The sequence below is a fragment of the Crocodylus siamensis genome, chromosome 1 (genome assembly GCF_052110815.1).
Source record: "Crocodylus siamensis isolate JL-2025a chromosome 1, ASM5211081v1, whole genome shotgun sequence".
Classification (NCBI taxonomy): Eukaryota; Metazoa; Chordata; order Crocodylia; family Crocodylidae; genus Crocodylus; species Crocodylus siamensis.
In genome coordinates this window covers 43,176,422-43,204,418 of record NC_143395.1, presented here as the reverse complement: position 1 = coordinate 43,204,418, position 27,997 = coordinate 43,176,422, and the positions used below count along the sequence as shown (strand labels likewise).

At 45.6% G+C, this 27,997-nt stretch overlaps 1 protein-coding gene across 1 annotated transcript; it reads left to right on the top strand.

Annotated features, from left to right (window-relative positions):
* Positions 1-61: 61 nt before the first annotated feature.
* LOC149872748 (glutathione S-transferase-like) lies at positions 62-27,014 on the top strand. The gene is made up of 7 exons (XM_090033553.1): positions 62-197; positions 17,463-17,569; positions 19,288-19,339; positions 19,710-19,842; positions 21,270-21,411; positions 25,788-25,919; positions 26,753-27,014. Exons 2-7 carry the CDS (start codon positions 17,483-17,485, stop codon positions 26,873-26,875), a joined length of 669 nt encoding a protein of 222 aa, XP_089889679.1. The 5' UTR covers positions 62-197; positions 17,463-17,482; the 3' UTR covers positions 26,876-27,014.
* The last annotated feature ends 983 nt before the right edge of the window (positions 27,015-27,997 follow it).

Here is a 27,997-nt window from a genome sequence, read left to right as displayed (position 1 = left end):
AATCAACCCCTGTCCTTGCAGAGAGACTTTGCTACAGGAACTTCGAGGCAATCCAGAGCTAAGTGACTCCATCTGCCAAACAGTGGGAGTCTCGCCTCCCTATAGGGCACCAGCGGAGACTCCCCTCAGAAGGTGGAGTTACGGGGACCGACCCTGAAGGCACAGTTTCTTCCTGGAGAAGAGCTGGCAGGACTCAGGTTAGTGCTCATAAATAACAGGAGATTTCTTATGCACTAACTGCTGGGTGTAGTTGTATTTGTGTGAGTAGCTTAAGGCATATTTGTTAACGAAGATTTTGGCTACAGCTTGACCCTATGCCAAGTATGTTTAACAGTCCTAGTAACTCTGTGATGTTTAGCCTAGAGCAGGGGAGAAAGTGGATCGCTAGGAGGAAAAGGATTTGTTTGCTGAGTGAGACAAACCAAGGCAGGCAAAGGTGGCAGGTGGGTAGGGACCTGCCTGGAGCCTTTTGGCTGCTGGGGCTGACTCAAAGAGAAGGGTAGGTAGTGATGACTGCAGATGGGGAGAACAGTTTCTACTGCTACACTTTTCAAGAAGGCAGGCCCATTGCAGACTTGCACTGCCAGGTGATCTCGCTTTTGATCAGACTTGCGTTGTCTGTTGCAGCTTTGGCATAATAAAGTTCACTGGGGAAACTCAATCTAGTGTGGAGGCAGCAGGAGAGGCCCTGAACAGACAGCCTTGCTCCCCACCAGTCCTCTTATCCACCACAAAGTGTTTGCAAGTGGGGTTTACTCTTCCCAAAAGAACCCTGCAGCTTAGCTGTGGCTCATATTAACAGCCCTGGGGGGTGGTCCCTTCTACCCCTGACTGCTGCTGGCTGTTGCCAGGAAGAGGTTGTGACCCTGCTAATGTTGAGCAATAAACTTGTTTTACATCCTATTAGAATCACTGAGATTTCTAATAACTATTCTTGTCTCAAATCAGGGCAAAAATCATTTTGGGAAGTTGAAAATTGAAAATCTAGTGCACATTTTGGACTGGGCTGGTTTTTGTTTTGATGTTGATGTCTTTTTCTAATTTTTTATTTTTTGCGGTTTTTTTACCCTAATAAAAGCAATGAGTGAATAAGTTTCAAACCAAACATGAAGCGCTGTCTCGAAAATATCAAAATGGGATAATTTGACAATTTTAAAACCCTTTCCCCCACCCAAATTCTTTGCTGTGGACTCTTTCCTGCAAAACATTTCTGTATTTTCCAGAGAGATATTTCATCGTATTCTACACCATGCAAACCTACCACCTTTTGGAGGGGGCAGAGGTCATGGCAGCCCTGTCCTGGAGCTGTCCTTTGCTCCCAGAGAAATGCCAATGCTTCCATTGTGTCCTCTTCTCCCTTATGCAAGCATTGTTTGTCTTGTTCTGTTTACTCTGAAGTCAAGTAAAAGGGAGGGTTGATCTGCACCTTATAAACTAACCAAAGTAGCATCTGATGAATAAATACAGTGTATGTGTATTGTGGGCTGCAGCTCACTTCAACTCCAAGGTTAGAATTTTGTCTCCAGGGAAAGCCTTGTTTTGAGTATCAACCCAGGGCAGGTAGCTGCTCAGCTCTGGCTTAGGCCCCAAGTTCAGGGTGAAGCCAGAGCTAAGCCACTACCTGGCCCAGGCTGGTATGACTCATTTGGTGTGGAAGGGGGCATGCATCCAGGGGGAGCTCAGGGTGTTGCACAAGGGGCCATTCGAGCTCCTGGAGGCTAAGTTCCAATTTGGTCCCCAGAAGTGAGTCACACCACAAGCCACAGAGACAAAGCCTTTATTGCTTGCAAGCAGGTCGGCCTGGAGTCATGAGACTCAGATCAAAGCCAACCCCGAGTGCCTATTCTCCATTGCTTATATACTCGATTACAAGGTATTGGAAAATTCCATTAGCGCAGGCGTACTTCGGGTTACATAGTTGTGAAATTGGTTGCAAAGTTTGGGACTTTCTAGCCATTAGCTTGTGGTTTGCAGTCTCTCGCAACAAAACGGAAAATCAAGTTGCAGGTGCTTCTTTGGTACATTCTCGTGAAAGCATGAGCATAAGAGTAAGCAGTTCTAGCCTCAGCTTGTCCCACAAGGGGAGACTGCAGGGTGGGGTGGGGAGACTTGCAGTCTGTCTCCTTTACTCCCTAAAACCTGTGCCTGTGCCTGTCTCTACTGCCTGCCTCCCTTCAGCTGCCCCCTCCTTCCTTAACTTCTGCTCTGGCTCTGGTTCCTCCAGTCCCAACCCGGCCACTACTTCTCCCTGGCTAGGTGGGCCTGAGTCCAGGCCAGAGTCATACTGCTGTTGACTGCCCCTGAAGAGCAGAGCTGCAGCAAAATGTGGGAGGGGGTAGTGGGTAGGGAATGGGGTTAGGTGGGCAAGCCATGGGAATTGTTAAAATAACATCTGGAAGCCACCAAGAAGGCGTACAAGAGATTTGCAGAGAACCAGTGAGGGATAAGGTTTGGCTGTCTACCTGCAACAACCTTTCACCAAACTGGACTACAGGTACCTGGACCCCTTCCTCATCACTGCAAAGATCAACCCAGTCACGTATAGGTTGAGGCCACCAGGGTAATGGATATACACCCCGTCTTCTATGTCTCCCTAGTTTTGAAAGTCAGATGATTAAAGATCTTGTCCAAAGAACTATATGCATTTTTACACATTCATGCACCGCAGCTCTGGCTGCTTTGAAAAGTGCCCGGCACTGCAACTCATGCAGTTGTATAAGTGGTAAAATGCACATCACCACTCAGAAAATGGCAGCAGTCTGCTTTTGAATTAAAATGTTTTGAAGATGTTTTAGTCAAAAGCACGCTGCTGCCATTTTCTCCACCCTGACATGCATTTTGACACTTATACAATTGCAAGCAATGCAGTGCAGTGCGCATTAGCTCGTGTGCAGAGCACTCGATTAATCAAGTCTGCTCTGATGTGCCGGATCTCTGGCGCATGGAAGTGCGGAAAAGTATGTGTATAAACGCCCTAGGTTCCAGCACCTCTCATTTAAGGCTATTCTCTATAACCCTTCTGGATCATGGCTAGGTACAGACAGTCAAAAAGCCCAAGGCTGAATCAATTCAGTCTTTGCAGATTAGTCTAAAATGCACAGATTAAATTGAAACAGAAGTGAACAGATACATTTACCTTTGATGCAGGTAATGCAGCCACATGTCTGCGGTGGCACACACCAGAAGTTGGGGAGTACTAGAGCAAAGCTCTCTGGCTGTGCATTCACTTCCTCTTCCTGCTGCCCTCAAGGTCTCTGAGATTTGCAGTCTAGAATTACAGCAACAGCACTCTGCAGTCCCACCCTGTAGACTGGGCTGCATCCCCAGCTGGGCTTTCCCCCTCTCACCTCCTTGGCAGCCAGCCCTCACTGCTCCAGCTAGGAAGCAGAGGGACAGGGCCAGCCCTGCTCTCTGGAGTAGGCAGCCCAGCTAGAAAGCAGGATGGGATGCTGGGGTACTGTAATTTTTAACCAGGAAGGGGTCTGGGACAGAAGTTTCATAAACCAGTTTGATCCAAATCAGTTAAGTCTAATACTACATTCAACCAGGTTTATCTTAAACCCATTTCAGTCATTTTGAAACTGGTTTATGTGTGCTGAGCTTCTGTTCTCTTACAGGTTTAAACCAGTTTCTGCTCCCTTAGATTAGCTTATGTGTAACTTCTGTCCCTAGCCCATGTGTATGTGGACAGAGCCACCTTAGGAAATATGGCGCCCTGGCTGAAGTTGTATTTTGGCATGATGGCTGACGGGGTGCATGAGGGGACCCCACTGGGGTGGAGGCAGCAGTTAGGCTCAGCTGCCCCCTGCTGGGCTGGGCACTGCTTGGCTGGGAGGGATCAGAGAGGGTGGGGGAGAGTAGCGGGTTGTTTGGCAACCCCCTGACTACAGTGCCCTGGGTGGTCACCCACGTTACCACCCCTTAGGATGACTCTGTATGTGGACTGGTCTCTGACAGGTAATGTCTGGAGCAAAGAGGGTATATGAGTTGCACTGCTTATGTGGCAGAGCAGCGGGAAGCTAGGAGCAGGCAGCTTTCTGTGCCTCTCGCTGTGTCCTGTGGCACTGGGTTCCAATGCTGCTTTGCAGAAGCAGCAAGGGCAGCACAGCAGGGAGCATTGGCAGTATGTGCAGCCTCCCTGGAGCCCAGGGCCGGATCTAGGGCCGGGGACGGAGAGGCAGCAGATGTTTGCAGCTGGCTCAGGTTCTCCGTAGCTGCTGGCAGCCACAGAGTCCAGGGTGGGGGGCAGGGGCTTTGGGTGGCAGGCAAGGGGCAGCAGGGCTGGGGGCGGGGGCTTTGGGTGTGGGGCAAGGGGCACAAGCAGGGCATCCTGCCATGTACCCCCTGCCCTCATTTTGTTTTTCTGGAATGCTGGCACTCCAGCACCTTCCAAGGTAGGCATTGTGAGGGTTTTCAGCACTCTGGCCAAAAAACGTTGCCTACCCCTGGCCTAGAATATCACGTGCTCAGAAGTCACTCCTTCCACAGGAAAGTAAGGAGACAAAGAACACAAGAATTTGTTATAAAAATGGAACAAGCATAAGAAATCAGTAATCATATGCTGAGATACAGACAAAAATATAGGAGTAAACGAGCAAAAAAAAAAATTACCAGAACATTGACTTTTTCTTACCCCCCTCCCCCCGGGTGTGTCTATGCAAGACGCTACTCTGCAGTCATTACTGCACATTTATTTAGTACTTGTATTAGCAAGTAGTAAATAAACGTGCAGTAACCAGAGCTGCTGTGCAGTAATGCCGGTGACACTACTGCACAGTAGCCTAATAATACTGTAAACTAGTTTATTAGCACTGTCCATGCTGTGATGCGCTACTGCACAGCATTATTAGGCTACTGCACAGTCAGCGTCTCATATAGATGTGTCCTTTAAATCCAGAGATCCAGCCCTTAGCCAGCTCCAAGGGTCTAAATGTAGCCTCTGACTCTTCCCATCAGGGCTTTCTTTATTCCTGTCAGCTGCGTGTACCGAGCTTGCTTGGCTGTTATTTGAGGCCCTCCCTTGTACCTGGGAAGACTGACAGCTCAGCCCTGCTCTCCAGGCAGACTCTGCAGTCCAGCTATTAGCATACGTCACCCTTTCAATCTAGGGGGCTTACGCTATGCCAGTAACTTCCTTCCCCTTGCCCCTCCCACAGGTACATATTTACCAGACCACAATCTTGCATCCTTTTTAGACATGCTGTCTCTCCTGTATGATAGTTTGACCAGCTAGCTGTTAGCCTTCTTTTCAAATGTAAACGTATCATTGTCTGTCCAGACTCGGGTTTCTGTGCCTTTTAGCATGGTTGGTTGGTCTCAGGAAGGACCAGAACACTAATACTAATTCTCAGCTATTGACTCTTCTAAGTGTGACCAGTCATGGGCAGTTCAGTGTCTTACTAATATGACCTTAATTGAAACAGAAAGACACATCAAAATTACAAATGCTGTAACCAGGGTTCAAATTACAGAGGAGCTCAGGGGCAGGGAGGTGAGCCCCCACATAAGAGATGAGAGACCTCCTGTAAGACTTGAAAATCATAACCTGGGGGGTGTCCAATTTACATAGGGCACCATGACGGGCAGCCCAATTTGTTTTTGCAGACCCTCCAAAAGTCAAAGTGTAATTTAAACCCTGACTATAACATATACAAATAGGAGATCCAGTAATATCAAATGCTGTAACATATACAGATAGGAGAACAACAGAACTGAACACAGTTTTGCACTAGCTATAATTAGAGATGAAACACCACAAAAACAAACCTTATTAGGGAGAATATGCATGTATGCCACATAGTGAGCACCCTAACTTTGTCTTGGGGTCACTCTGTGACACCCTCCCCCTAAAAAGTGACGATGTAGAAGTTAGCCAAGGTTACTTCAGAGTTATCATAACCACTATCAAAATGTACAAGACTGAAGCAGGATATTACATCCCCCATCCTTTGATGTGCAAAACTTTCATATTAAAATCCTGGATTCAGTTCAGCAGTTTGACACTTGTTCCCTTTGTTTGTGAAACTGGGATCAGGAACCAGATCCAGTGCACAAGACCTGGGGCTTCCCACAGGTCCAGAGATTTGGCAGCATGGAAGCAGTACCACCACTCTTGCCACCAAATTTCTAGACCCAAGTGGAGGCCCATGGACTGGATGACATGGTGCTGCATGCTTGATCTGGCCCATAGACCAGAGTTTGGGCGTCCCAGGTCCAACCTGGTCTTCAAAACTTCCAAAGATGGAGCTTCTACAACTTCTCTCGATAGCCTGTTCCAATGCCTGCCCAACCTCATAGTCAAAACATTTTCTCCTAATCTCCCACCTAAATTTCCTCTGCTGAAGTTTGTAGCCATTGCTCCTAGTCCTGTCCCCTACAAGCACAGTGAGAGCTAAGGCGCTGCTGTATGCCTGAACTCCCTGACCCTAGGTTGGGCATGTGCAGGTGGGCCTGGGCCCCAGAGACAGCTGAGCTTCCAGGGCTGGGCAGTACATCTGCACATATACCTGTGCCAACCACCGCTGGGTTGTGCTGCACCTCCTGCCTGCCTAGCAGTGGGACGCATGTGGTGTGGGCCGCTCCTGGGGCAGCTGCCTCAGGGAGCAAAGCACAGTGCGCAGCAGCAGCAGCCACTTCCACTCCATGCACAGATCGGGGGATCATGTGCCCCCTGGGCCTCTGCTTGTCCCACCACCTGGCCTGGCCAGGGCCCCACTTACCCCAGCCCCTGCTCCTGCCTGTGTCCCACTCCCTTCCTTACCACTGGGGCTTCCATATGCCCCCCGCCCCCCCCATGGCACTGAAAGAGGAAGTGGGGCTTGTGCAGGGGCATGCCCTGCACAGGTCGGGTGGAATACAGGACAGAGACAGGAAAGGCTTGTCTGAGGGATGCCTAGTGCAGGAAGGGGCTGGTGGCTCCTGCCTCTGCACACATCCTGGGAGGGCATGAGGCTCCCAGATCTGTGTGTGGGGCAAGGGCGGGCTGCCAGCAGCAGAACACACATAGTGTCAGACTCCCATCACTTTCAAAGTAGCAGCAGTGAGGTGCAGAGCAGAGCCCAGCCTGCAGTGGCAGCCCACCCTTGCCCCACGCACAGATTGGGGGGGTGGTACATGCCCCTCCCTTGGCTCCCAGACAGTGTGCACAGTGGCAGGAGCTCCCCACCTTCCCCCACCCCCCCGTGCCCCTGGATGTGCCACTGGGCTCCAATTGCCTCACAGGCCCACCCTGATGGTGCACCATTCACCCCTACCCCTGCCCCACTCTCATCCACACTTTGAGGGTCTCAATCTGTCCTCATCAAGCCCCTTCCCCTTCACAAAATAAACTGAAACTTGCCTGCCATGCTGGGCAGCCACACACCAGGGCTGTGATCCTGACTGCATATGCATCTGAGTGTGCCCGCCCCTCCCCTGCTGCAGCAGCCTGCAGCTGGGTTGCCCTGCGGACATATCTGCTGCCCTGTTTTTGTGGGGGCTGAGCCCCGGTAGCCCCCCCTTCCACTACCTATGCGCAGACAGGTCTGAAGCACCACATACTACATTGCAGCACTCATCTGGATACACCCCTAGTGTGCCAGAGTATATTTGCTCCTACATAACCTGGTATCCTCAGTATTGTAACTTGTTCTCAAATTACACCTAAATATTTTGACATCACAACATATATTCAAAATACATTTAAACATTTTGACATGTGATGATTTCATGCACAGGCTCTTGTCAGCAAATACCTGCCGGTGACCCTGAAGCACAGGTCTTTGCTTCCCATCTGGTTCCAGGTTCTCCTGCAATCTGATGCTTTCTGAGAAAACATTTCCTTATTCTTGCCAGACCAGTTAGGTAAAGGTGACATCTGGGCCTTTCCATCCCCTTCCCATATCCAAAAAAGGTCCCATTCTCATGAATTATCATGATAAACTTTCAAATCATCTTGAACTACTTGGCTACAGCCAGTGTCTCATTTTTATTTTAGTCCCTGATTTGTCCATGCATTCACCAGAGCAATTTTGTTTCTGCTGCAACAGCTCTGCATCTTTCTTCACTGGTACCACCAGCACTTCAAGGTCCTCCTCTGAGTCTCCCCCCTGCTCTGCTGGGATCTCCCTGCTAGGGTTCCCACACTCCCCAGGAAACCTTTCAGCATTCTCCTCTTCTGGGTCAGCACTCAGGGTCACAACTTTCAAGACATCCAAAGAGGGATTCTTTCTCAGCTCCAAAGTAAACTTGGCCTGCTTTGTGACCGCATCTGCAATCAGAGAATCTGATTGTAGCCTGCAGGGCTAGTTCTACAGCCTCCCTCCCTGAGAGCTGACACACTCCAAGTCAGGATTGAGTCCTTGCCACTGCAAGAGATAGCATTCATTATGTGGGGAGATTTTTTTTTAATGTCATTCACCACAAGTGCATCCACATACAAGTTTTTGGATACCCCTGTCTCTAAGGGGATTTCTGTCCCTTGCTATTGTTTCTTGGGCCCTCAGAGCAAAACTTTGCCTAAGCAAAACAGACCAGGTGAGTTTCTTCAATTCACTGCAGATCTTCCTGAAATACTACAGCCAGCACAGCTGAAACTTCTGGGCCAAAATTAGCCCTGATTGTGCAATCAGCAGAGACACTCCAGAGAAAAACCCTGCTCTGATTTCTGAATTGAGTCCTTCCTGCTACTTCCAGCAGACTCAGACTTCATGACTAAAACCAAGCCCTATACATAAAAAAAAATCTCCAGAACAAAATACTGCTCAGATAAAAACAATTCTTTTCTGTTTTTTCCAGCAGACTGCAGGCTTCAGGACCAAACCTGACCCTAGCCTGGCCAAATCACACAGAGAAATCTCCAGAGAAGAATCCAGCCCTGATCAAGCATTATGACCACTACTTATGTCTACCAGTCCTTTTCATCAGGATGTGCATTACCTTCTTTCTTTTCTGTCCCTGTCCTTGGAAACAAAATCTCTCTCTGTCTGTCATATGTTCACTCTTACATGTTTCAGGGAAGAACAGCGATTCAGTCAAATAATAGCCAGGAGCAGAACTTTGTACAAGTATGCCACTGTCACTTCCATGTAAAGTTTGATGGATGTTTTACATTTGCTCTCAGTTCCACCTCCTCCCCAACCCCCTGCCCCAATCCCATATATTGTTTTAGAATACCAGTTTTGAAAGTCACATGCTTAAAAGTCTGATCCATAGAGATGTCCAGCACCTCTCATTTAAGGCAACCAGGCCATAAATGGCCTTTTTTCTATAATCCTGCTGGATCATGTATAGATAGGCTAGGGACAGAATGTACACATAAACTGGTATAAGTGATTAGAAACCAGTTAAAATCTGTAACACAATAGAAGGTCCATGCACATAAACCACTTTCAAAATGGCCAAAACCAGTTTATAATAAACCTGAGCACAGAGAGTGAAAAAGCCTGAGGGTGAATCAATTCAATCTTTGCATGTTAGTCTAAGCTGCGTAGATTGAAATGATAAGCAAGTGAACAGACATTCACTTTTGATTCCAGAAATACAGCCACATGTTTGCAGTGGCTCAGGCCAGAAGGCAAGGGGCACTAGAGCATGCCTCCTTGCTCTGCTGGGCCATGGCTAGTCCACAGACAGTTTGGGCCATGGCTAGCCCACCCACCCTGCAAGGGTGGGGTTTGCAGGGGAGGTGCAAAGCATCCTGGGATGTTGGGGGACTGTAACTTAATTTGAACCCAAAGGGATCTGGCATAGAAGTTCAATACATTGATTTAACCTAAATCAGTTAGGTTTGATACTATGTCCATTCAGGTGTATCTTAAACTGGTTTTGGCTATTTTGAAAGCAGTTTATATGCACTGAACTTCTGTTGAGTTATAAATTTGAACCAGTTTTTGATCACTTATACCAGATTATGTGTAATTTATTTCCCTAGCTGAAGTATCAGACTTAACTGATTTAGGTTCAATTGGTTTATTGAACTTCTGTCCCAGACTCCCACTAGATTCAAGTTAACTCTCAATCCCCAGCATTCCCGAATGCTTTGTACTTCCCCTGCAAACCTCCCCTCAGAGGGTGGGTGTGGGCTAGCCTTGGCCTGTTCCAGCTGAGTGGGGAAGCCTGATTTAGTGCTCCCTGGCTTCTGGCTTGAGCCACTGCAGACATGTGGCTGAATTTCCAGAATCACGAGTGAATGTCTGTTCACTTACGTAACCATTCCATCTGTGTATCTTAGACTAACCTACTAAGTTTGAATTGATTCAGCCTCAGGCTTTTTGACTGTCTTTATTTAACCATAAAGTCTGGAGCAGAGAGGTATATGTGCTACACTGCTTTCTTGCTCCTTATGCTTGCTGCAATATAAATGACCATCCTGTTGGTTTAGCTATGGGCACGGCCCACTACTGCGGGTGGTAGGGAGCCCTAAGACTGTGGTGGCCTCTAAGACTAAAGAACTGTCTGCTTCCCAGTCACAAGCTCAGAGGAGGAATAAGCAGGCATGCAAACAAATAGATGCATGATTAAGTCTGTGAACCTGGACCTACATCAGAGTGGACTTCTCTCTTTCTGCCTTCATGTAGGGACCCTACCTAAATCATGATTTTGTGGATTTCATGGAAACTGCAAAAAAAAGCATTGTCCACAATTGCTGGGAAATCCAACGTTGGCTATGATTTCCTATTAAATCAAACAAACAAAAAAAAGCAGTTGTAAGGTAAACTGAGTGAAGGCACCCTCACTGATCAGCAGTGAGGGGCAGGACAAGGAAAGAGGTAGTGAAGTATACTGAGTGAAGTCTCCCTCTGCCAGTCAGTAGCAAGGGGCAGGGCCACCTGTGAAATCGGCTCTAAGTGCCACATGTGGGCTGCAAAAAACCTGTTGTCTTGCCATGACTTGGGTAGGTCCTACCTGATAAGCGTGTGGCTCAAGTTAACCTAACTTCAGTACAGTTTATTCTATGCAGATAACAGGACTGTGTGTTATTTACCCCTTCTCCGTTAGGAATCCCCCACTCCTAACATGCTGGGACTGTGCAGCTGCATTAGATTTTACTTCTCTGCCCTAGGATCTGTGGCCTAATGGCAGTACTTGATCTGTGTGAAGTACCTGAGGATTTGGCTATGCCATGGTGCCAGGACTCCAAGCATGCTCCAAACCTGGGAATGCATCAGAGATTGCTCTGTCTTGGTCGCTTTTGCCTGCTCATGAATCTTCAAGGGTTGAAAGCCCTCAGGAGACCTCACTGGTGAAATTCTGAGTAGGAAGAGTGACTTGAGTGGAGAGGCAGCACACTTGGGGTCCTCCACACCAGGGTCTGTCACTGCCATGAGATGCCTGCACATTACTATAGCTACCATGAAAGCAAAAGTCTGGATTGAGGTGGTTGAGAAACTAACCTCTTTGCAACCATTCAGAATCAGGTCCCACATCTCCTGTGTTTGGCAGCAGTGGTGACGGGTGAACTGAGTACTCTTACCTCCTGGTGAGTTCACTAAGAGTTAGCCAGGGCTGGGAAGAGTTTGGCTCCAGTTCTTAGTCATAGCCATCGAGAGTTTAAGGTTTCATCACGACTTGTAGTTAATGTTTGTAAATCTCTAGGAATAAGTTACTTATAATCTTATTAGGGTGTTAGTTCTTGCTCAGATGGGAGAGTCACAGCTTTTCAATCCAAGATAACTTGGCTTCAGTCCCAATGGGGGCCAGTGCCACAAGCTGGTGCCTGCCTGATGACTGGCTCATCATCTCTGGGTTGAATCAGATTTGCTGTAGTGGGGGCTACTTGCTAAGGGATGGAACTGCTCTGTGTAGCTTTGAAGGAACTTGGCATGGCAGTAGGAAACTACTTTGAGTGCTGCCTCTTGCAGTAAATAGGAGGAGGCCTGCACTGGACTCCATTGAAGGTCTGCCTTGTTTGGAGCTTGTTGCAGGACCAGCACCTATATTCGTTGGTTAAATGAGAAGACCAAAAGCCTTATTGCTGCCATCTGGCAAGAGAGGGCAAATCACAGGAAATACAATTTAAGAATGGAAAGGAAATACAAGATTTTCAAAATATGAAAATGGTGTCTAGTATCATTATTAGGAAGGCAAAGGTAGCTTAACCAAGGGCTCCGCTATTATTGCATAAATCAGTGTTCTAAAATGAAGTATCCTTCTGAATTGTATAGCTCCCGATTCACTGCAGTGCCCTGCGCTCATAAACTGGGACTGAACACTTGGCCTGAATCAGGCACTGAGAAGAGCAACCCCAGGCTATCTTGCATAATTCCCCTGTGGTCCAAGTCTTTCCTAAGCAAACAGGCTCATTCTTGAGCTGATTCCTCTGCAAGGAACTCAACGAGCTAAGTTCAGCTTGTGTTGGAACAGATGTTTCTTTTCTTCTCAAATTTCCCCCCTGCTGCTCCCCTCCCCAGCTGTTTTGAGTGAAGCAGCCAGCTGAGTGATGGCATTCTTGTGCTTTACAGTGTTAATTCCAATCCCCACCTCTCCCACCTCCCACTCCTCCCCCACCCAAAGATGGGAGAGAAATCTAACAAGCTCTTGGAAAGCTTTTATTAATTGCTTTTTGACTTAAGCAGCTGGAGGCATGGGAAGGACAGAATCCAGCAAATAAGTGTGATTCATTTTCTAGAAGCTTCAGTTTGCTGCACGTTGAGGCTTTACGAGCGCTGGGGTGGAATGGAAGAGAATGGAGAACAGCCAAGCCAAGGGCATTGGACTAAAGGGGAAAGAAGCAGTAAGGGACTGCAGGGAGACATTTAGGAAAGAAAGGAAGTGGCAAGGAAATAAGACAAAAGGGGGGCGGGGAAGAGGGAAATCTGTGAGAACGGGAGTGGGGGGGGGTCAGAGGATCAAATGCTATAGTATTTACTCAGGCAAAAAACTCAGGGCTAGATCCAGTGAAGGATGTGGGCAGCCTACAATATTGAGGAATCTACAGTTTTCAGTTTAGGTGCCTAGTGTCCCAGTACAATGCATGGAGAGAAGTATCCCCTTGGAATAGGATACTCACAACCAGTAAACTGAGCAGGAAACCACCCAAGCTGGCCTGTGGGGAAATGCCAGGGAAAGGAGTTGCAGTATGCCACTGTAAATCATTTCCTAGCACTCGTTACCTAAGCCTGAGGTTACTTAACCCCAGTGCTCTTTCCTGCCTAGAGCAGGGGGTTGGACTCAAGTATTTAATAGGTCCCTTCCAGCCCTAGAAATCTATGAAATCTATGAAGCCAGGCCTTTCTCCCAAACTAGAGGAAGAGTGGTATTGCCTTTTTTACCAAACAGAGCGGTAGCCACAAAAAGCAATGGCTGAGCAGGAGGTTAACGCATGTTAACGTTATTTGGAGACTCAAGCGGTGTTGAATCAGAATCACCTTTAGGTACCTACATACCTTTTAGGCACTTAAAAGGTGGAGTAGGATCTGCTCCCCTAAGCTACGTAAAGAAATTCAAAAAGCCTGAGGCTGAATCGATTCAATCTTTGCAGGTCCATCTAACCTGCAGAGATTGAACAGTTCACAAGTGAATAGACATGGAGTCTGCTGGAGCACGTAAACTAATGTGCTCTGGCAGCCTCAGACTTCATATGTCTCCGTGGCACAGCACATCTCTGTGCTGAGAAAATGGCAGTGGTGCACTTTGAAATAAAACATGTTCAATGTGCTTTTGTTCAAAGCATACCACCACCATTTCATCAGCATGGGGATGCGCTGTGGTGCACCCCTCTGATGTGGGGGTGCTTTTAATTAGCATGGCTCACTAATTGAAAGCACCCAGCACCGCTTCAGAAACGCATGTAAAAATGCCCTCTGTCCCTAGCCCTGGTGACTGCGCTTGTAATTCCTTTGGGAATGCTTGAGGGCAGCAGCAAGTGAAGAGGGTGAAGTAGGAAAAGCCAATAATGCAAAATGTGCCCCCCACCCCCACCTCGATACAAACTCTCTTTATTAATGCTCTCCTTACTAATACGTCTCTGATTATGATGGCTCCCATTGATAAGGTACTGAAAAGTTGTTGCAAAACCCATTCCATAGACAAACAAACCTAGTCTGTAATCATTAAATAATCTGTTAATGCTGTATACAGTGGCTTGAATTTGCCCTTGCTACCTTAAAGCTGGCGGTTTCATCAAGAACCCAATCACTCTTCCGTCGCAACATCAGTGACATACCGTAGGCCTCTGGTACCCATGACCCAATGCCTACATTTGCACGGTCCTCCCACCCCCCGCTCCCATCTGTAGCCGATCACCAAGCAGGGAGGCAGTCCCCCTATGGCCGATGGCCAAGCCTGGAAATGCTGGCAGTGAAAACGGAAGTGCTGCCACTGGCACCCAGAGGCATGGTGTCCTCCCACTCCCCACTTCAGTATGCCGCTGATAAATTGAGGTTCTGTGGGCACTGACCTGCTCTCATAAATCACATTGAGATCAAGTTAATTGTTTTTTAGACCCTAAAAATTGGATCTATGGAGGCTTATATGATGCAGAACTCTGTTAAGGCCTAATCATTGCTCTTGAAATTGGAATAGGCCCTGCATATAATGTCTATATACTTTAAAATTGACGCTTTGGCTGATGTTCACACATTGAGGTAGCTAGATGGGCAGGCAGATGCCCAAGAAGTATGTGTTTTATGAGTGGTGATTTGAGATCTTAATTCTTAAAAATATGGCAGCTTTCAGATGTAGGAATTGATAATAAAGGGATTAAAAAATACCAGCAAATCCTTTTCATAGCATCTTTGGAGAGGTGATGAGTATATTTCTGATATGAAGCCTTTTGCCAAACCAGGAGCTACTGAATGTATTGCTGGTTCTGCTGCCCTTTTCTGATATCTGAAATACCTAGAAAGAAAGGAAGATAAAAGCATGTTTGGGAAGACACAGCAACACAGCAATCTCAAATATTCAGTGTAGCTTTTAAAGATGACACCAAGCTGGGCGGAGTAGTAGATACATTGTGTTCAGTTTTGGGCTCCACACTACAGAAAGGATGTGGACAAATTGGAGAGAGTCCAGCGGAGGATGACAAAAATAGTGAGGGGGCTGAGGCACTTGACTTATGAGGAAAGACCAAGGGTACTGAGCTTATTTAGTCTAGAGAAGAGGAGCCTGAGAGGGGACTTAATAGCAGCCTTCAACTACCTCAAGGCGGGGTTCGAAAGAGAATGGAGCTGGACCAGGGGTGGGTAAAATGCAGCCCAAGGGCCAGATGTGGCCCGCCAGGCCATTTTATCCGGCATGCAGGGCCCCTAAAAAATTTAGAAAATTAACAGTTACCTGTTCCTGGCTGCCTGTCATGCAGCCTTCAATGGCTTGCCAAAACTCAGTACGCAGCGCACCACCTGAAATAATTGCCCACCCCTGAGCTGGATTGTTCTCACTGGTGGCAGATGACAGAACAAGGAACAATGGTCTCAAGTTGCAGCAAGGGAAGTTTAGGTTAGATATTAGGAAGAATTTTCTCACTGGGGCTGGGGGGAGGAGGAAGAGGTAGTAAAACACTGGAACGGGTTACCCAGGGAGGTGGTAGAAGCTTCTCCTTGGAGGTTTTCAAAACCTGGCTACACAAAACTTTGGCTGGGATGATCTAGTTGAGGATCATCCTGCTTTGAGCAGGCAGTTGGCCTAGATAACCTCCTGAGTGTCAAGGAAAAATCTTAAGTTTGGTGCTGCCATCACAGGGAGTTGAAACTACAGACAGGCCCCCAGAATGTGCCCTCTGGGTGACCTGGAGGCTTGTCAATCACAGAGGTAATCTGATCTAACGCACATGCTCAGTTCACTGACTGCATGATGTAATTTGACTAGAAATTTCTCTGTGAAGAGCGTTCTGATTGGCCACTAAATTCTTATAAAAGGTTTGTGAGCTGCCACCTGAGTGTGGTGAGGTAGTGTGTGTGTGTTTTGGAGGACAGACTGTGCTCGATCCTGTGAGCAGAGCAGTCCTTTGCAGGGACTGTCTCACAGGGAGAGAACGATCCTGTGAGCAGAGGCTGTGGGCGGCAGGGACTGTGAGGCGCAAGCAGAGGCTGTGGACAGCGGGTGGAGCGACTTGTCTTTTCGATCTCAGTTACGGGACTGTTTGGCTTCAATTTTGACTTTGGCTTACTTCGTTCTGGCTTCTCATCTCCGACCTTGGTTTATGGACTGTCTTTTGGACTGGCGTCACGACCCCGTTCCTTGATTCACTACGTTACAGTTTTTGTTGTTTGTTATCCCATTCATGAGCTGTTGACCAGCCCTGGGACTAGCTAGTGGGCAGCCGCACCTATACCTCAGGGGGTAGAAAGCAAGGGCTCGCTAGTGAACCCCGTGGGCCAACAGACCCCTTTGTTGTTTGCTATACTGTAACTGAAGAAATATCTGAGCCTCCGCTTCCCAAGCGTGAGTAAATAAATCATCTTTGTTTAAACTTCCCGTACAGCTCACACTCCACCGCCACTAATCCCACCTGTTCGTATTCCAATTGCCACCCCGGCCCACCGTGACCTTGGGGCCTGATTCACTCGGTGTTCGGTTACCCCGACACTGAGGTCCCTTCCAACCCTAGCTTTCTATTATTTTCTACAATGGGGACCGGGCAGATGACTGTCCTTTCCTGGGCAACAGAAATGGAAGAAGAGTGGACTGATGCATGGTCATAGGACATGACAAAAAAGTGCCATGGCCCAGTTGGTGCGTATCACCCTGGGTTGTCAAATACTAGTAGGTTGGGTGGCTAAGCCTGGCTAATGTACATCCCACCAGGGGATTAGCCATCAGCTGGGCCCTGAGGGACCAAATGGTTTATCCATATGTATCCTACAGATCTGCTCTAGCCAGCATTTAAGGCTATATTGATTTTTGTCTCCTGGAATATTTGTATGATCTAGAAAGCCACTTCTACATCATAGCCATCTATATGACTTTGGGGGCAAAGTTACTTATTCTCTTCTTCCTCCCAATCAGTTACCACCTTTAAAATGACTCCATGTTCTCCCGTTCAGTGTAAGGTCTCCACCATTTCAGGACTATGCTCAAGAGGGTGATACAGTTTAGCATGTCATACTAGCCTTATACACAAATTATCCTCCAAAGCAGACTGTACGTAGCCACCTGTGTCACTGAGCATGTGCTAATAAACTCCATCTATTGAAAGTATGAATGAAGGTGACTACATTACATCTGTTCTGAAGGATACTGTCTCAAGAGGGCCTGGTAGACTGCATGGAGGGAGTTTCGCTGCAGTGCTTCACAGTGTGGACCTTAGGTAGACATGTTGGTGTAGACATGTTTACTCCATTGAGGCCAAGGAGGACCTGCTTGGGGCAAACCCAGAATTTTGGTCATGACTACTGATTACACGATTCCCTTCTTCAGTTGTATTCCATCAAGGGCACTTAGCAAATAGTTACTAGACTGGTAGGCAAATTTCAAAACCTCTCTTGAAATGTTTAAATACTTCCTTTAGAAAGTATTTAATGATTCTTATTCATTGAATCTGCCAGGAAACAAGAAAACTGAAACAATGTCTGGAAAACCAAAGCTGCACTATGTTAATGGAAGAGGTAGAATGGAATCGATCCGATGGCTGTTGGCAGCAGCAGGAGTAGAGGTTTGTACCTCCTTTAAACAGAGGTTAACTAGGCAGATTAATTAGAGGTTTTAACAACCGCTGTCTTTAGAATATCTGACTAATTAGCAGTTGTTTATCTTGGTACTGCAGTATTTGAGTCATTACACAGGTACATGCACCAGTCACAAGGTACATAAATTCTGTATGTCAGTTGTACTTCATATTTTTGCACTGTCCTGATACTATGTAGAAGAGATGTTAGTGACACAAAGCTTTCATGTAATAAAGGATTCCGTTTATCTTGGGCTTCTTTTTCATACCATATTTACACAAATCCAAGGTGACTTTGTATGTAAGACCATCCCCAATAATTAGATTCTCTAGATAGAAAATTATATTTTTTTCTAGTTTTCCATGAATTAATTATTGGAGACTCTTCTTAAAATTTTGCCTCCCCCAAAGCAGTAGCAGGGGCAAGGGGACAAATACCTACCCTTTGCCCTCTGATGCCTGCCTCCCCACCTCCCTCCTCACCCCACGCCTGGGCCTGGGCCTGTGCCTGCCTGCCTATCCCTACTATTTTCCCCACCCGCCATGCCCCTCCTCTTGTTTGCCTTCTCGGCTACATTTCTGGCTCTGGAGCAGTCAGCAGCAGCAGTGGCAGCCCAGCCATGGAGAAGCAGCAGTGGCAGCTCTCGGGCCAGCTGGGTCAGGGTTGGAGCCAGAGCCAGAGCTGAAGATTAGCAGAGGAATGGTGGGGGAAGGGCAGGGAGCAGGCTGCATGGTCTCCCCTGTACTCCCTCCAAAATATATTCTGTGGGTCTCCCCCTGCACCCTTTCTCTCCCCACTACTACATTGTCTCCCTTGCACTCCCCCTATCATGCACCCTCTCACCTGTTGCATGAGTGGCCCAGGCCCAGAGCAGCTGGCAGCTCAACTCTGTTTTCACCCCTGAGCCTGGGGCTGAATCTGGAGCTGAGTCACCATCTGCCCTGGGCCAGTACTCAAATCTAAGATAAGGTTTTTTATTCCTCCATGCTGATTGGAGGGGAAAATGTTGTATTGGATTTGAGAAAATATGGTAACTTGATATTGCTGCACACAAACAATGCTGCAGTTTTTTACCACTCAAATAGGCCATTTTCATAGCTTTTGGTGATGTAGAACTGACATGTGTACAAGGAAAGATTCTCTGGGATTACATGTTAAATATAAAATTATCTGATCAAAACTGCTCAGAAAAAGGTTTTTCATTTTCAAGGAGACCTTGGCTATCATCTTGTTTGGAAAAAATCAAGGGAAGAGATTTTTGGACTACTGTTTTTTATCATAGTAAGAGCTGTCATGTTTGTGTGAGATTTTCAGTTCTGTCTGATTCATTTGCAATATAGGAATGACTGTGAAAAATTTTCTCTAAAGAAAGTGTGAAAGAAAGAAAGTATGAACAATTTTGGGTCAGTTCCCAAATTACTGAAAATTGGCATAGCACTGCTGAAGTCAGTGGAGCTATTCAGATTCACATCATGTGAAACTCTGCCGCAAGATATACTCAGTCAAATGCTCCCTTATTTAAAAAGGGGCAAAAAAAAAAAAATCCCAAAGCAATAAAAAAGAGCATTAAAAATAGAATTGCATGTTGTCATGTGAAAAATTTGAGCGTGTACATCAGCTGTTTTTCCGTTAATGACTCCAAGGCAAAATTGTTAATTTATGATCCACAAAATATAACAAACCTTTATATTCTTCTGTTTTCCAGTTTGAAGAACAATTTATAGAAACAAAGGAAGACTTAGAAAAATTACTCAGCGGTAAGTTCACAGACTGTGGCCTGAGCTAGCCACAAGTGTGTACTGGGATAACTTAAGATGTATGTTTGTGTCTAGCTGCCTATTTAATTTAATGGCTTATTCCATTTTGGTTTAATCCAGATTGTCCATGGAAGGGGAATCTTGTGGGATTATGAATGGAAGGAGAGGTGTACATAAGACAACCTACTCAATTCAAAGTAATCTGTGTTATGTGATAATTTGAGAGATCTAGTTTTCACAGAAGCATAGGATTTCTCAAATAGAATTAGAAACATTGTTATAAATTATTAGACCTTTTCTGTTGGATTCCAGTACAAAGAAGTAACATTGTCAGTTTAACTAGATGACTCTCTTACTTCCCTTTTCATAGATGGACTCCTACTGTTTCAGCAAGTGCCCATGGTGGAAATCGATGGGATGAAAATGGTGCAAACCAGAGCCATTCTCAACTACATAGCAGCAAAATACAACTTCTATGGGAAGGACCAGAAGGAGAGAGCCCTGTACTGTAACAGCATTACCTTTCTTCATTTTTTAAAATTTACCTGGAATAAGCCACATTTTTAAGTCAGCTTTGCATGTAAAAATTAATTTATAAAGCTGTCAAAACTCTAACTCTTCAAATGCGGAGTTTGGATTACGGACTACTTGTCTTTGTTAATGAATAGTCATCTATCAATCAGATAAAGTAATGAGATTTTTTTAGGCTTTCCATAGAGTTCCTTCAGTTGCATGGAGACCAGAAGTGTCTTAAATTTTTGAGGCAACTGCTGCTCCCTGGCATAATAGAATAACAGAAGCCTGTTTACTTTAAATTTTTTTTTATTCAATGAGTTCCATCTTTGAAGGCAGAAAGGCATTTGTGTATTAAAGTCTTTTGATCAAAAGCATGCAACTTTTGTTCAATTTAAAAATATAGCTTGTGTAAGACACAGGTGCAGAGAACACTATCCTACTTTCTGATATTCAAGCAGCAAAGTAAGGAATTCATTACTTAGAAACAGTTCAGTCGCAGCATGGTAGTTTAGGTTACTGGTGAGCGGTGGAATTTTCTCAGTCTACCCCACCACAACAGAAATCTTCAGTGGAAAGAGTACAGATACATATTTGTTCTTTTGAAAAGTGGTTCTCCACAAATCCTAGTATGGGGGTTCTCATGTTGATTGTGTCTCAGTTATTTCCAAATCTAACTTTTTCCTCTGTAAAGCAAAAAGGTGGTATGTGTGAGTTTCCCATGCCAACTCAGCAAAATCAGTGTCAGATCTCACTCTCTGAATAATAGCACCAAACTGTGAAGAGAGATTCTTCAAATCAGATTCTAGCCCTGGCTGCAGTAGTGATGTTACTATGTACAACTGAGTTGTACCATTTGCTACCAGTGTCAGATCACTGTCTTCAAATAATGAAGATGCTGATTCTCAAACTGTTCTATAGAGATCCTTGCAAGTTATATAATGCTTGCACCTTCATTAGTCCAACTCTTAAACAATTAATAGCTTACAGCGAATAACTCAACAAAAATCAGTGCTGTTTAAAAATGTGGAAAGAAATTCATGAAAACTGCTTTTCAAATTTCTAAGTTTCTATTAAAAAATTGAAATTTGCAACAGCTGTGCAGTTGCTTAGAAAAATAAAAGGATTTTTATCTTTTTCAGCAAGTCATACTAAAACCCAACTGGTGCTTTTTTCTGTGTAAGCAATAGGTATACCTATCACAAAAAAAACTGTTTGTAAAAATGAGCTCCTTCCTGTACAAACTTTGAGAATTCCCAATGTGGTAAAGGTAAAGATAAAAAGTCAAATAACCTTTTTTATATAAAGATAATTTAGCTTCTTGAGCACCCAGCCATTGTATTACAATGAAATAATACAAATCAGATGTTCAAAGGGAACAGGCTCTGCTAAATGTGGAATAAAAATGTTGTTTCAGGATTGATATGTATGTGGAAGGAACAACAGATCTGATGGGAATAATCATGTACCTTCCTTTCCAACCTCCTGAGGCAAAGGAAAAGAACCTTGCTTTAATCACTGACAAGGCCACAACAAGGTACTTCCCAGTCTATGAAAAGGTAAGTGACAGATTCTGAGCTACTAGCTGCTCAGATACCACAGATCCATAAAGGGGAAAAGCCTTTTTAATAGTGTTTGGAATTTCCCAGCAGGGCAGGAAATCCTTTTCTGGGCAGGTAAATTGTAGAGCTTCATGACTGCCCTATGAAGCTCATTTATAAGGATGTAAAGAGAGGACTGCCAAGTGACATGTCACTGCTTCTTCCCCAAGAGTTTTTGGCTTCAGTAAGGCTCCTCATAGAGCAAGGTCCTATTTACTCTAAGTAAAGGTGGGAGAATTCAGCCCTCCAAAAGTAACATATTGCCAAGTGGTATTGTTCACATCACTGATTAGCAGATAGTGCTTAGGGATCGTTAAAGCACAATTAACCCTTAAATGGAACATGAAATACGAACACAGACAACTCAGTGTTCTAAAATTAAAGTCTAACTTTATAAGTACAAGTATTATTTTAGCAGTTTCTGTATTCAGAGAGAGAAAAACACTTAGTACAACGATCTCACCCAATCCCAGATGTTACTTTGCCTCACAGAAAAGATGGCCACTCAGTTTCTGAAGCAAAGTGTACATTGTTGGAAGGGATGATCCAGACAGGTGTTGACAGCTGGATTCATAATGTAAATGAGGACGATGACGCCCTTAACTTTCTTGCTTCCCCCTTTTATGCTTGTCTTTAACTTGACTCCTTTGATGACTCCTCCTTTTGGATTGATCTCTCTGCAGTCAGCATATTGTTCATATTTTATCTTGTCATCATGTTCCTTTGTTCAACAGCCCCATTACGAGCACATCTCTTAATTTGGCCTTTTTCCGGTGTCTAACTTTAAGCATAGTTCATTGGTCTCCTTTATCACCTTTTATTAACATATCCAATCATTTCATCCCTCTGATTCAGCTGGTTAGTGCCAAGTTCAGTTAATTTGAGCTAGTAACAAAACTATTACTATGTTGTGTTAGAAAAACTTATCACAGTGATAGAAAAAGGAAAGAAACATCATGCAAGCAAACTCAAGGCCATAAGCTGCTTGCAAGAAACAAGGTCAGCTGATACTTGAAACAGCAGCAAAATGAAAAGTTCAGATAACAATGAGGCTATACAGAACTTGAGGCTGAATATAAAGAAAACTTTAAACAATGCTATAATTCACCACTCTGTAAACAGGTGCAACTTCAAAGCATAAAATATGACAAACTACCCTAACAATATGGCCACAGAGACTGTGGGCTAGCTTCACTGCTGTGTGCATGAACCATTCTTGAATGTATATTTCTGCTTTATAGTTTCATAGTTGGTAGGGTCGGAAGGGACCTAATCAGATCATCAAGTCATGGGCAGGAAAGAATGTTGAGGTCAAACAACCCCAGCTAGGTGATTATCTAGCCTCCTTTTGAAGACCCCCAGGGTAGGAGCGAGCACCACTTCCCTTGGAAGTTGGTTCCAGATCCTTGCCACCCTGACTGTGAATTAGTGCCTCCTGATGTCTAGCCTGAATCTACTCTGTCAACTTATGGCCGTTATTCCTTGTTACTCCCAGTAGTGCTTGGGGGAACAAGGACTCTCCCATGCCTGCTGGTCCCCCTTGGCAAGTTTATAGATGGCCACCAGATCCCCTCTCAGCCTTCTTTTGTAGAGGATGAACAGGTTCAGGTCCTGTAGTCTCTTTTTGTAGGGTTTGCCCTACTTCCCGTGATCATAGATTCATAGACATTTGGGCTGGAAGGGACCCCAAAAGTTCACTGAGTCCAACCCCCTACCCCAAGGGCAGGAAATCAGCAGGGATCATAGGATCCCAGCAAGATAAACACCTAAATGTGTATTGAAGGCATTCAAAGTGGGTGCTTGAACCACCTCTGGTGGCAGTCTGTTCCAAATCTTGGCAGCTTGGACAGTAAAGAAGTTCTTCCATATGTCCAGCCTGAATCGGTCTCGGCGGATTTTGCGACCGTTTGATCTTGTCATCTCTTGAGGCGCTCTGGTGAACAGATGTTCCCCCAGATCCTGGTGTTCACCCCTGATAAACTTATAGATGGCCACCAGATAGCCCCTGAGCCTGCGCTTTTCCAGGCTAAACAGCCCCATGCCTCTTAGCCTGTCATCATAAAGTCTGTTTTCCTGACCTCTCATCATGTGCATGGATCTTCTCTGGACTCTCTCAAGCTTCTCCACATCCTTTTTGAATTGCGAAGCCCAAAACTGGACGCAGTACTCCAGCTGTGGCCTCACCAAGGCCGAGTACAAGGGGAGAATGACGTCCTGGGATTTGCTTGAGAAGCATCTATGGATGCAAGCCAGTGTTTTGCTCGCTTTACTAGCCACAGCATTGCATTGCAGGCTCATGTTCATCTTGTGGTTAATCATGACCACCAAGGCCCTTTCATCTGTAGTGCTAGCCAGCATAGCACTGCCAAGCCTATAAGGATGCTTGCTGCAGGTTTTTCCTCCCAAGGTGGAGAACCTTGCATTTTTTGGTGTTAAACACCATCAGGTTCTCATCTGCTCCTTTCATAAGCCTGTCAAGATCTGCTTGGATCACCCTCCTGTCATCAGGTGTGGATGCTTTACCCCAGTTTGGTGTCATTGGTGAACTTGGCCAGCCCGCTTCTGACTGTCTACATCATTGAAGATATTAAAAAGTATAGGCCCTAGGACAGAGCCTTGATGGACCCCACAGATCACAGCGCACCACAACGATTGACTTCTGTCAACCACCACCCACTGGGTCCTACCGCAGAGCCAATTCCCCAGCCAGCAGATCATGGTGTGGTTGAGGATGCAGTTAGCCAGTTTTGTCAAGAGATGATCATGGGATACCAAATCGAAGGCTTTTTTAAAGTCAAGATATATGACATCAATCTCCTCTCCCTTGTCCAGGTGATAGGTCACCTGGCCATAAAAGGAAATGAGATTGGTCAAGCATGACCTACCCGCAACAAACCCGCGCTGGGTATCCCTCAGGATATTGCCATCAGCTAGTTTGTTAAGGATGGCCTCAGGATCATTCGAGTGGCCCTCCTCTCGATCCTCTCAATGCTGTCCACATCGCTTCTGAAGTGTGGCGCCCAGAACTGGATGCAGTACTCCAGCTGCGACCTGACCAGTGTCGCATAGAGGGGGAGGATCACCTCCTTGGACCTGCTCGTGATGCATCTGTGGATGCATGACAAGGTGTGGTTAGCCTTCCTGACCGTGTCTCCACGTTGGCGGCCCATGTTCATCTTGGAGTCAATAGTGACTCCAAGATCCGTTTTTGCCTCTGGGCTGATGAGAAGGGAGTTCCCAAGCCTGTAGGGATGCTGCTGGTTCTTTCTCCCCAGGTGCAGTACCCTGCACTTGTCAGTATTGAAAGCCATCCGGTTCTCATCCACCCACCTCTGTAACCTGTCCAGATGTAGTTGCAGCCTGTCCCTCTCTTCTAGCATGCCCACTTCTCCCCGCATCTTAGCGTCATCCGCGAATTTGAACAAGATGCTTTTCACCCCCTTGTCCAAGTCACTGATGAAGATGTTGAACAGTGCAGGCCCCAGGACCGAGCCTTGGGGAACCCCACTGCCCACATCCCTGCACGTTGAAAATGACCCATCCACCACCACTCTCTGGGTGCGACCCTCCAGCCAGTTTGTTACCCATCTGACTGTGGGTCGCAAACTGCTGTTCCTAATTAAATTGAATTGATATTTAATAGTGTTAAAAATTAATGACCTTACATTGAAGTCCAATTACGACCTCAGATCAGATGTAGTGACCCACTGAATGTAACTCCGTTAATTGGTGGAAGAAAAGAAATTAACCAGGATTCCCTCAGTAACAGCAAGTGAGCAGGGAAGGCCCAGCACCAAATCCCTGATCCCATGGTGGGATGGGGAAAATGTGGTAAGGGAGAGGTGTGTTTGGGGTGTTGGAACCCCTAGTGATAAGAGGACAATTTCCCTCACCCTAGTGAGATCGTCCAGGTACCTAATGCTTTCCTCATTTCACCCTAGTCTGGCTGACTTGATGGGCAGCTACGTCTATGGTGGGTGGAATGTGAATGGGGAGCCTGTATTGTGGGTAACTAAGAGGTTTTCTTTTTATCAAACTTGGCCATATTGCAGGTAAACCATCCTCTCCCCTTCTATAAATTATCCCTTCCTCTACTCCCACCCGTCACCTATCCTGTGGGTCTGGACTTCTACAGCTATAGGACAAGATGATGAGGGAGGTAGTGACATGCTGGATCCCAGGCTTAAATGAACAATTGTAATCTTTTAGAAGATTAAAAAGTTCTGCTTATGAAAGCAGACTCTGTTTGGATTGCTCCTGACACATATGTAATCAGCCAAAAGTTCTCTTTCACTTGTAGTCTTCAGATCTCTTTATTTTCTCTTACTCCCCAGGTTTTAAAAGATCAAGGACAGGATTATCTTGTTGGCAACCATTTCACCTGGGCTGATGTTCATCTGCTTGAAGCTATTTTAATGGTAGAAGAATATAAATCGGATATACTCTCCAAGTTCCCTCTCCTGCAGGTGAGCAATTTGCCTGATCCCAACAAGGAATATAACAGACTTAAAATGTTGTTATGCAATTTACAGAGTTCACTAATGCAAAGACAGAGCAGCCACTGGCAGCACTGCAGTGACAAGCTGATACTGGTCTCTAAGCAGCACTGTAACCTCTGGAGTCTCTCTTTAGATCCACAGCTCATCTTGCTGTTCCCTCCAAAAAAAACAACAACTTGGACTTCAGACACCTATGACTCTTATCTTGCATAGTACAAATTCAGTGTCTTAATATACAGAAATGGGTACTAGGGAAAGTAAATGACTCTCACTGCCCTGACTACAGTCCTGCTAACTTCATTGCAAAACCAGAATTTTAATAACTCTTATCCATGGCAAGAGGCGCTAGTTTTCTTAAATTTTGCTATCAGATTGCTTTACAATGAACATTTCTTCATGTCTCCATTCTCTTTGCAAGGAGGCTATGGTTTTTCCTCCACAATAAGAGAACCATCTTTCACATTTTAGGTTTAAACTTCACAGAAAACCTGTATATTATGGAATGGTATGCCTTAAAAAAATGGAAAAAAATCCAAATAAAATCCAAGGTGAATTTTTCTCAGGCCTGAAACATGAATGTCCATCAGGCATAGGTAGTTTGAGCATTTATGGCTGGATATTGCAAACCTTTATTGCCTTGCATCTCCCAATGTTCTTAAGAGATAATAGAAACTGAGCTGAATACCTGGCCACAAATTGTTCCTAGATGCATTTTACTCATGAAAGGGGAGGGGCATGTGTGCATGTATTTATTTTTCTTAATTACATGCATTTTAATCTAAATGTTGCTTTTATTTTAGGCCTTTAAAGGAAGAATAAGCAACATTCCTACAATTAAGAAATTCTTACAACCTGGAAGCCAGAGGAAGCCACCACCAGATGAGAAGTATATTGCACAAGTGAAGCAAATATTCAATATCTAATCATATATGGCTACTAAAAAGCAAACTGCAGCTAAGGTATATTGGCTCTAGCATAGCTGTAACTGGACACACATTTCCTGGCTTCTTTTATACAGGAGATCAAATTAGATGATGCAGTGGTGTTTTATAGCTTTAATCTGTGAAACTGAGTTCAAGGTTTTAACCACACTTCAATATTAGAATGAAAATGCACACATTTTTAAGAATTCTCTGTAATTTCTGTAATGAACTAGGTCATACAATGTATTGCATACCGAGGTAGCTTGCTAAATAATCTTAGAAGATATATTTGCATGAAATAAAAGTAAAAAACTTGTTTAAATGCATGTATTTATTATAAAGTATGTAATACAATAGAACCATGTGAGGGTCTAGGATTTTGAAAAGGGGAGAAAACGGGAATGCAGATGGTATGACACACCATCACATGGTTTCATAGTCGGTAGGGTCAGAAGGGACCTGAGCAGATCATCAAGTCCGACCCCCTGCCATGGGCAGGAAAGAATGCTGGGGTCAAATGACCTCAGCTAGGTGTCTATCTAGCCTCCTTTTGAAGACTGCCAGGGTAGAAGCGAGCACCACTTCCTTTGGAATTTAGTTCCAGATCCTAGCCTCCCTGGCAGTGAAGTAGCGCCTCCTGTCTAGCTTGAATCTACTCCCAATCAACTTATGGCCATTATTCCTTGTTACTCCCAGTAGTGCCAGCTTGAGACCATTATTTCTAGTCACTCCTGGTAGTGCTCGGGGGGAACAGGGACTCCCCCAATGCCTGCTGGTCCCCTTTGACTAGTTTGTAACAGGCCACTAGAACCCCCCTCAGCCTTCTCTTGTGGAGGCTGAACAGGTTCAGGTCCTTTAGCCTCTCCTCATAGGGCCTGTCCTGCTGCCCCCTAATCATGTGAGTGGCCCTCCTCTGGACCCTCTCCATGTTGTCCACATCCCTCCTGAAGTGCAGTGTCCAGAACTGGACGCAGTACTCCAGCTGCAGCCTGACCAGTGTTGCATAGAGGGGGAGGATCACCTCCCTAGACCTGCTTGAGATGCATCTGTGGATGCATGACAAGGTACGGCTGCCCTTCCTAACTGTGTCCCCATACTGTCGGCCCATGTTCATTTTGGCAT

Bases quoted from the DNA above. Each gene is read 5' to 3' on its own strand.
- LOC149872748 (XM_090033553.1), top strand. From the start codon at position 17,483: ATGTCTGGAAAACCAAAGCTGCACTATGTTAATGGAAGAGGTAGAATG. The intron at 19,843-21,269 runs GTACTGTAACAG...ATGTTGTTTCAG, and splicing joins GACCAGAAGGAGAGAGCCCT to GATTGATATGTATGTGGAAG. The intron at 21,412-25,787 runs GTAAGTGACAGA...CTTACTCCCCAG, and splicing joins ACTTCCCAGTCTATGAAAAG to GTTTTAAAAGATCAAGGACA.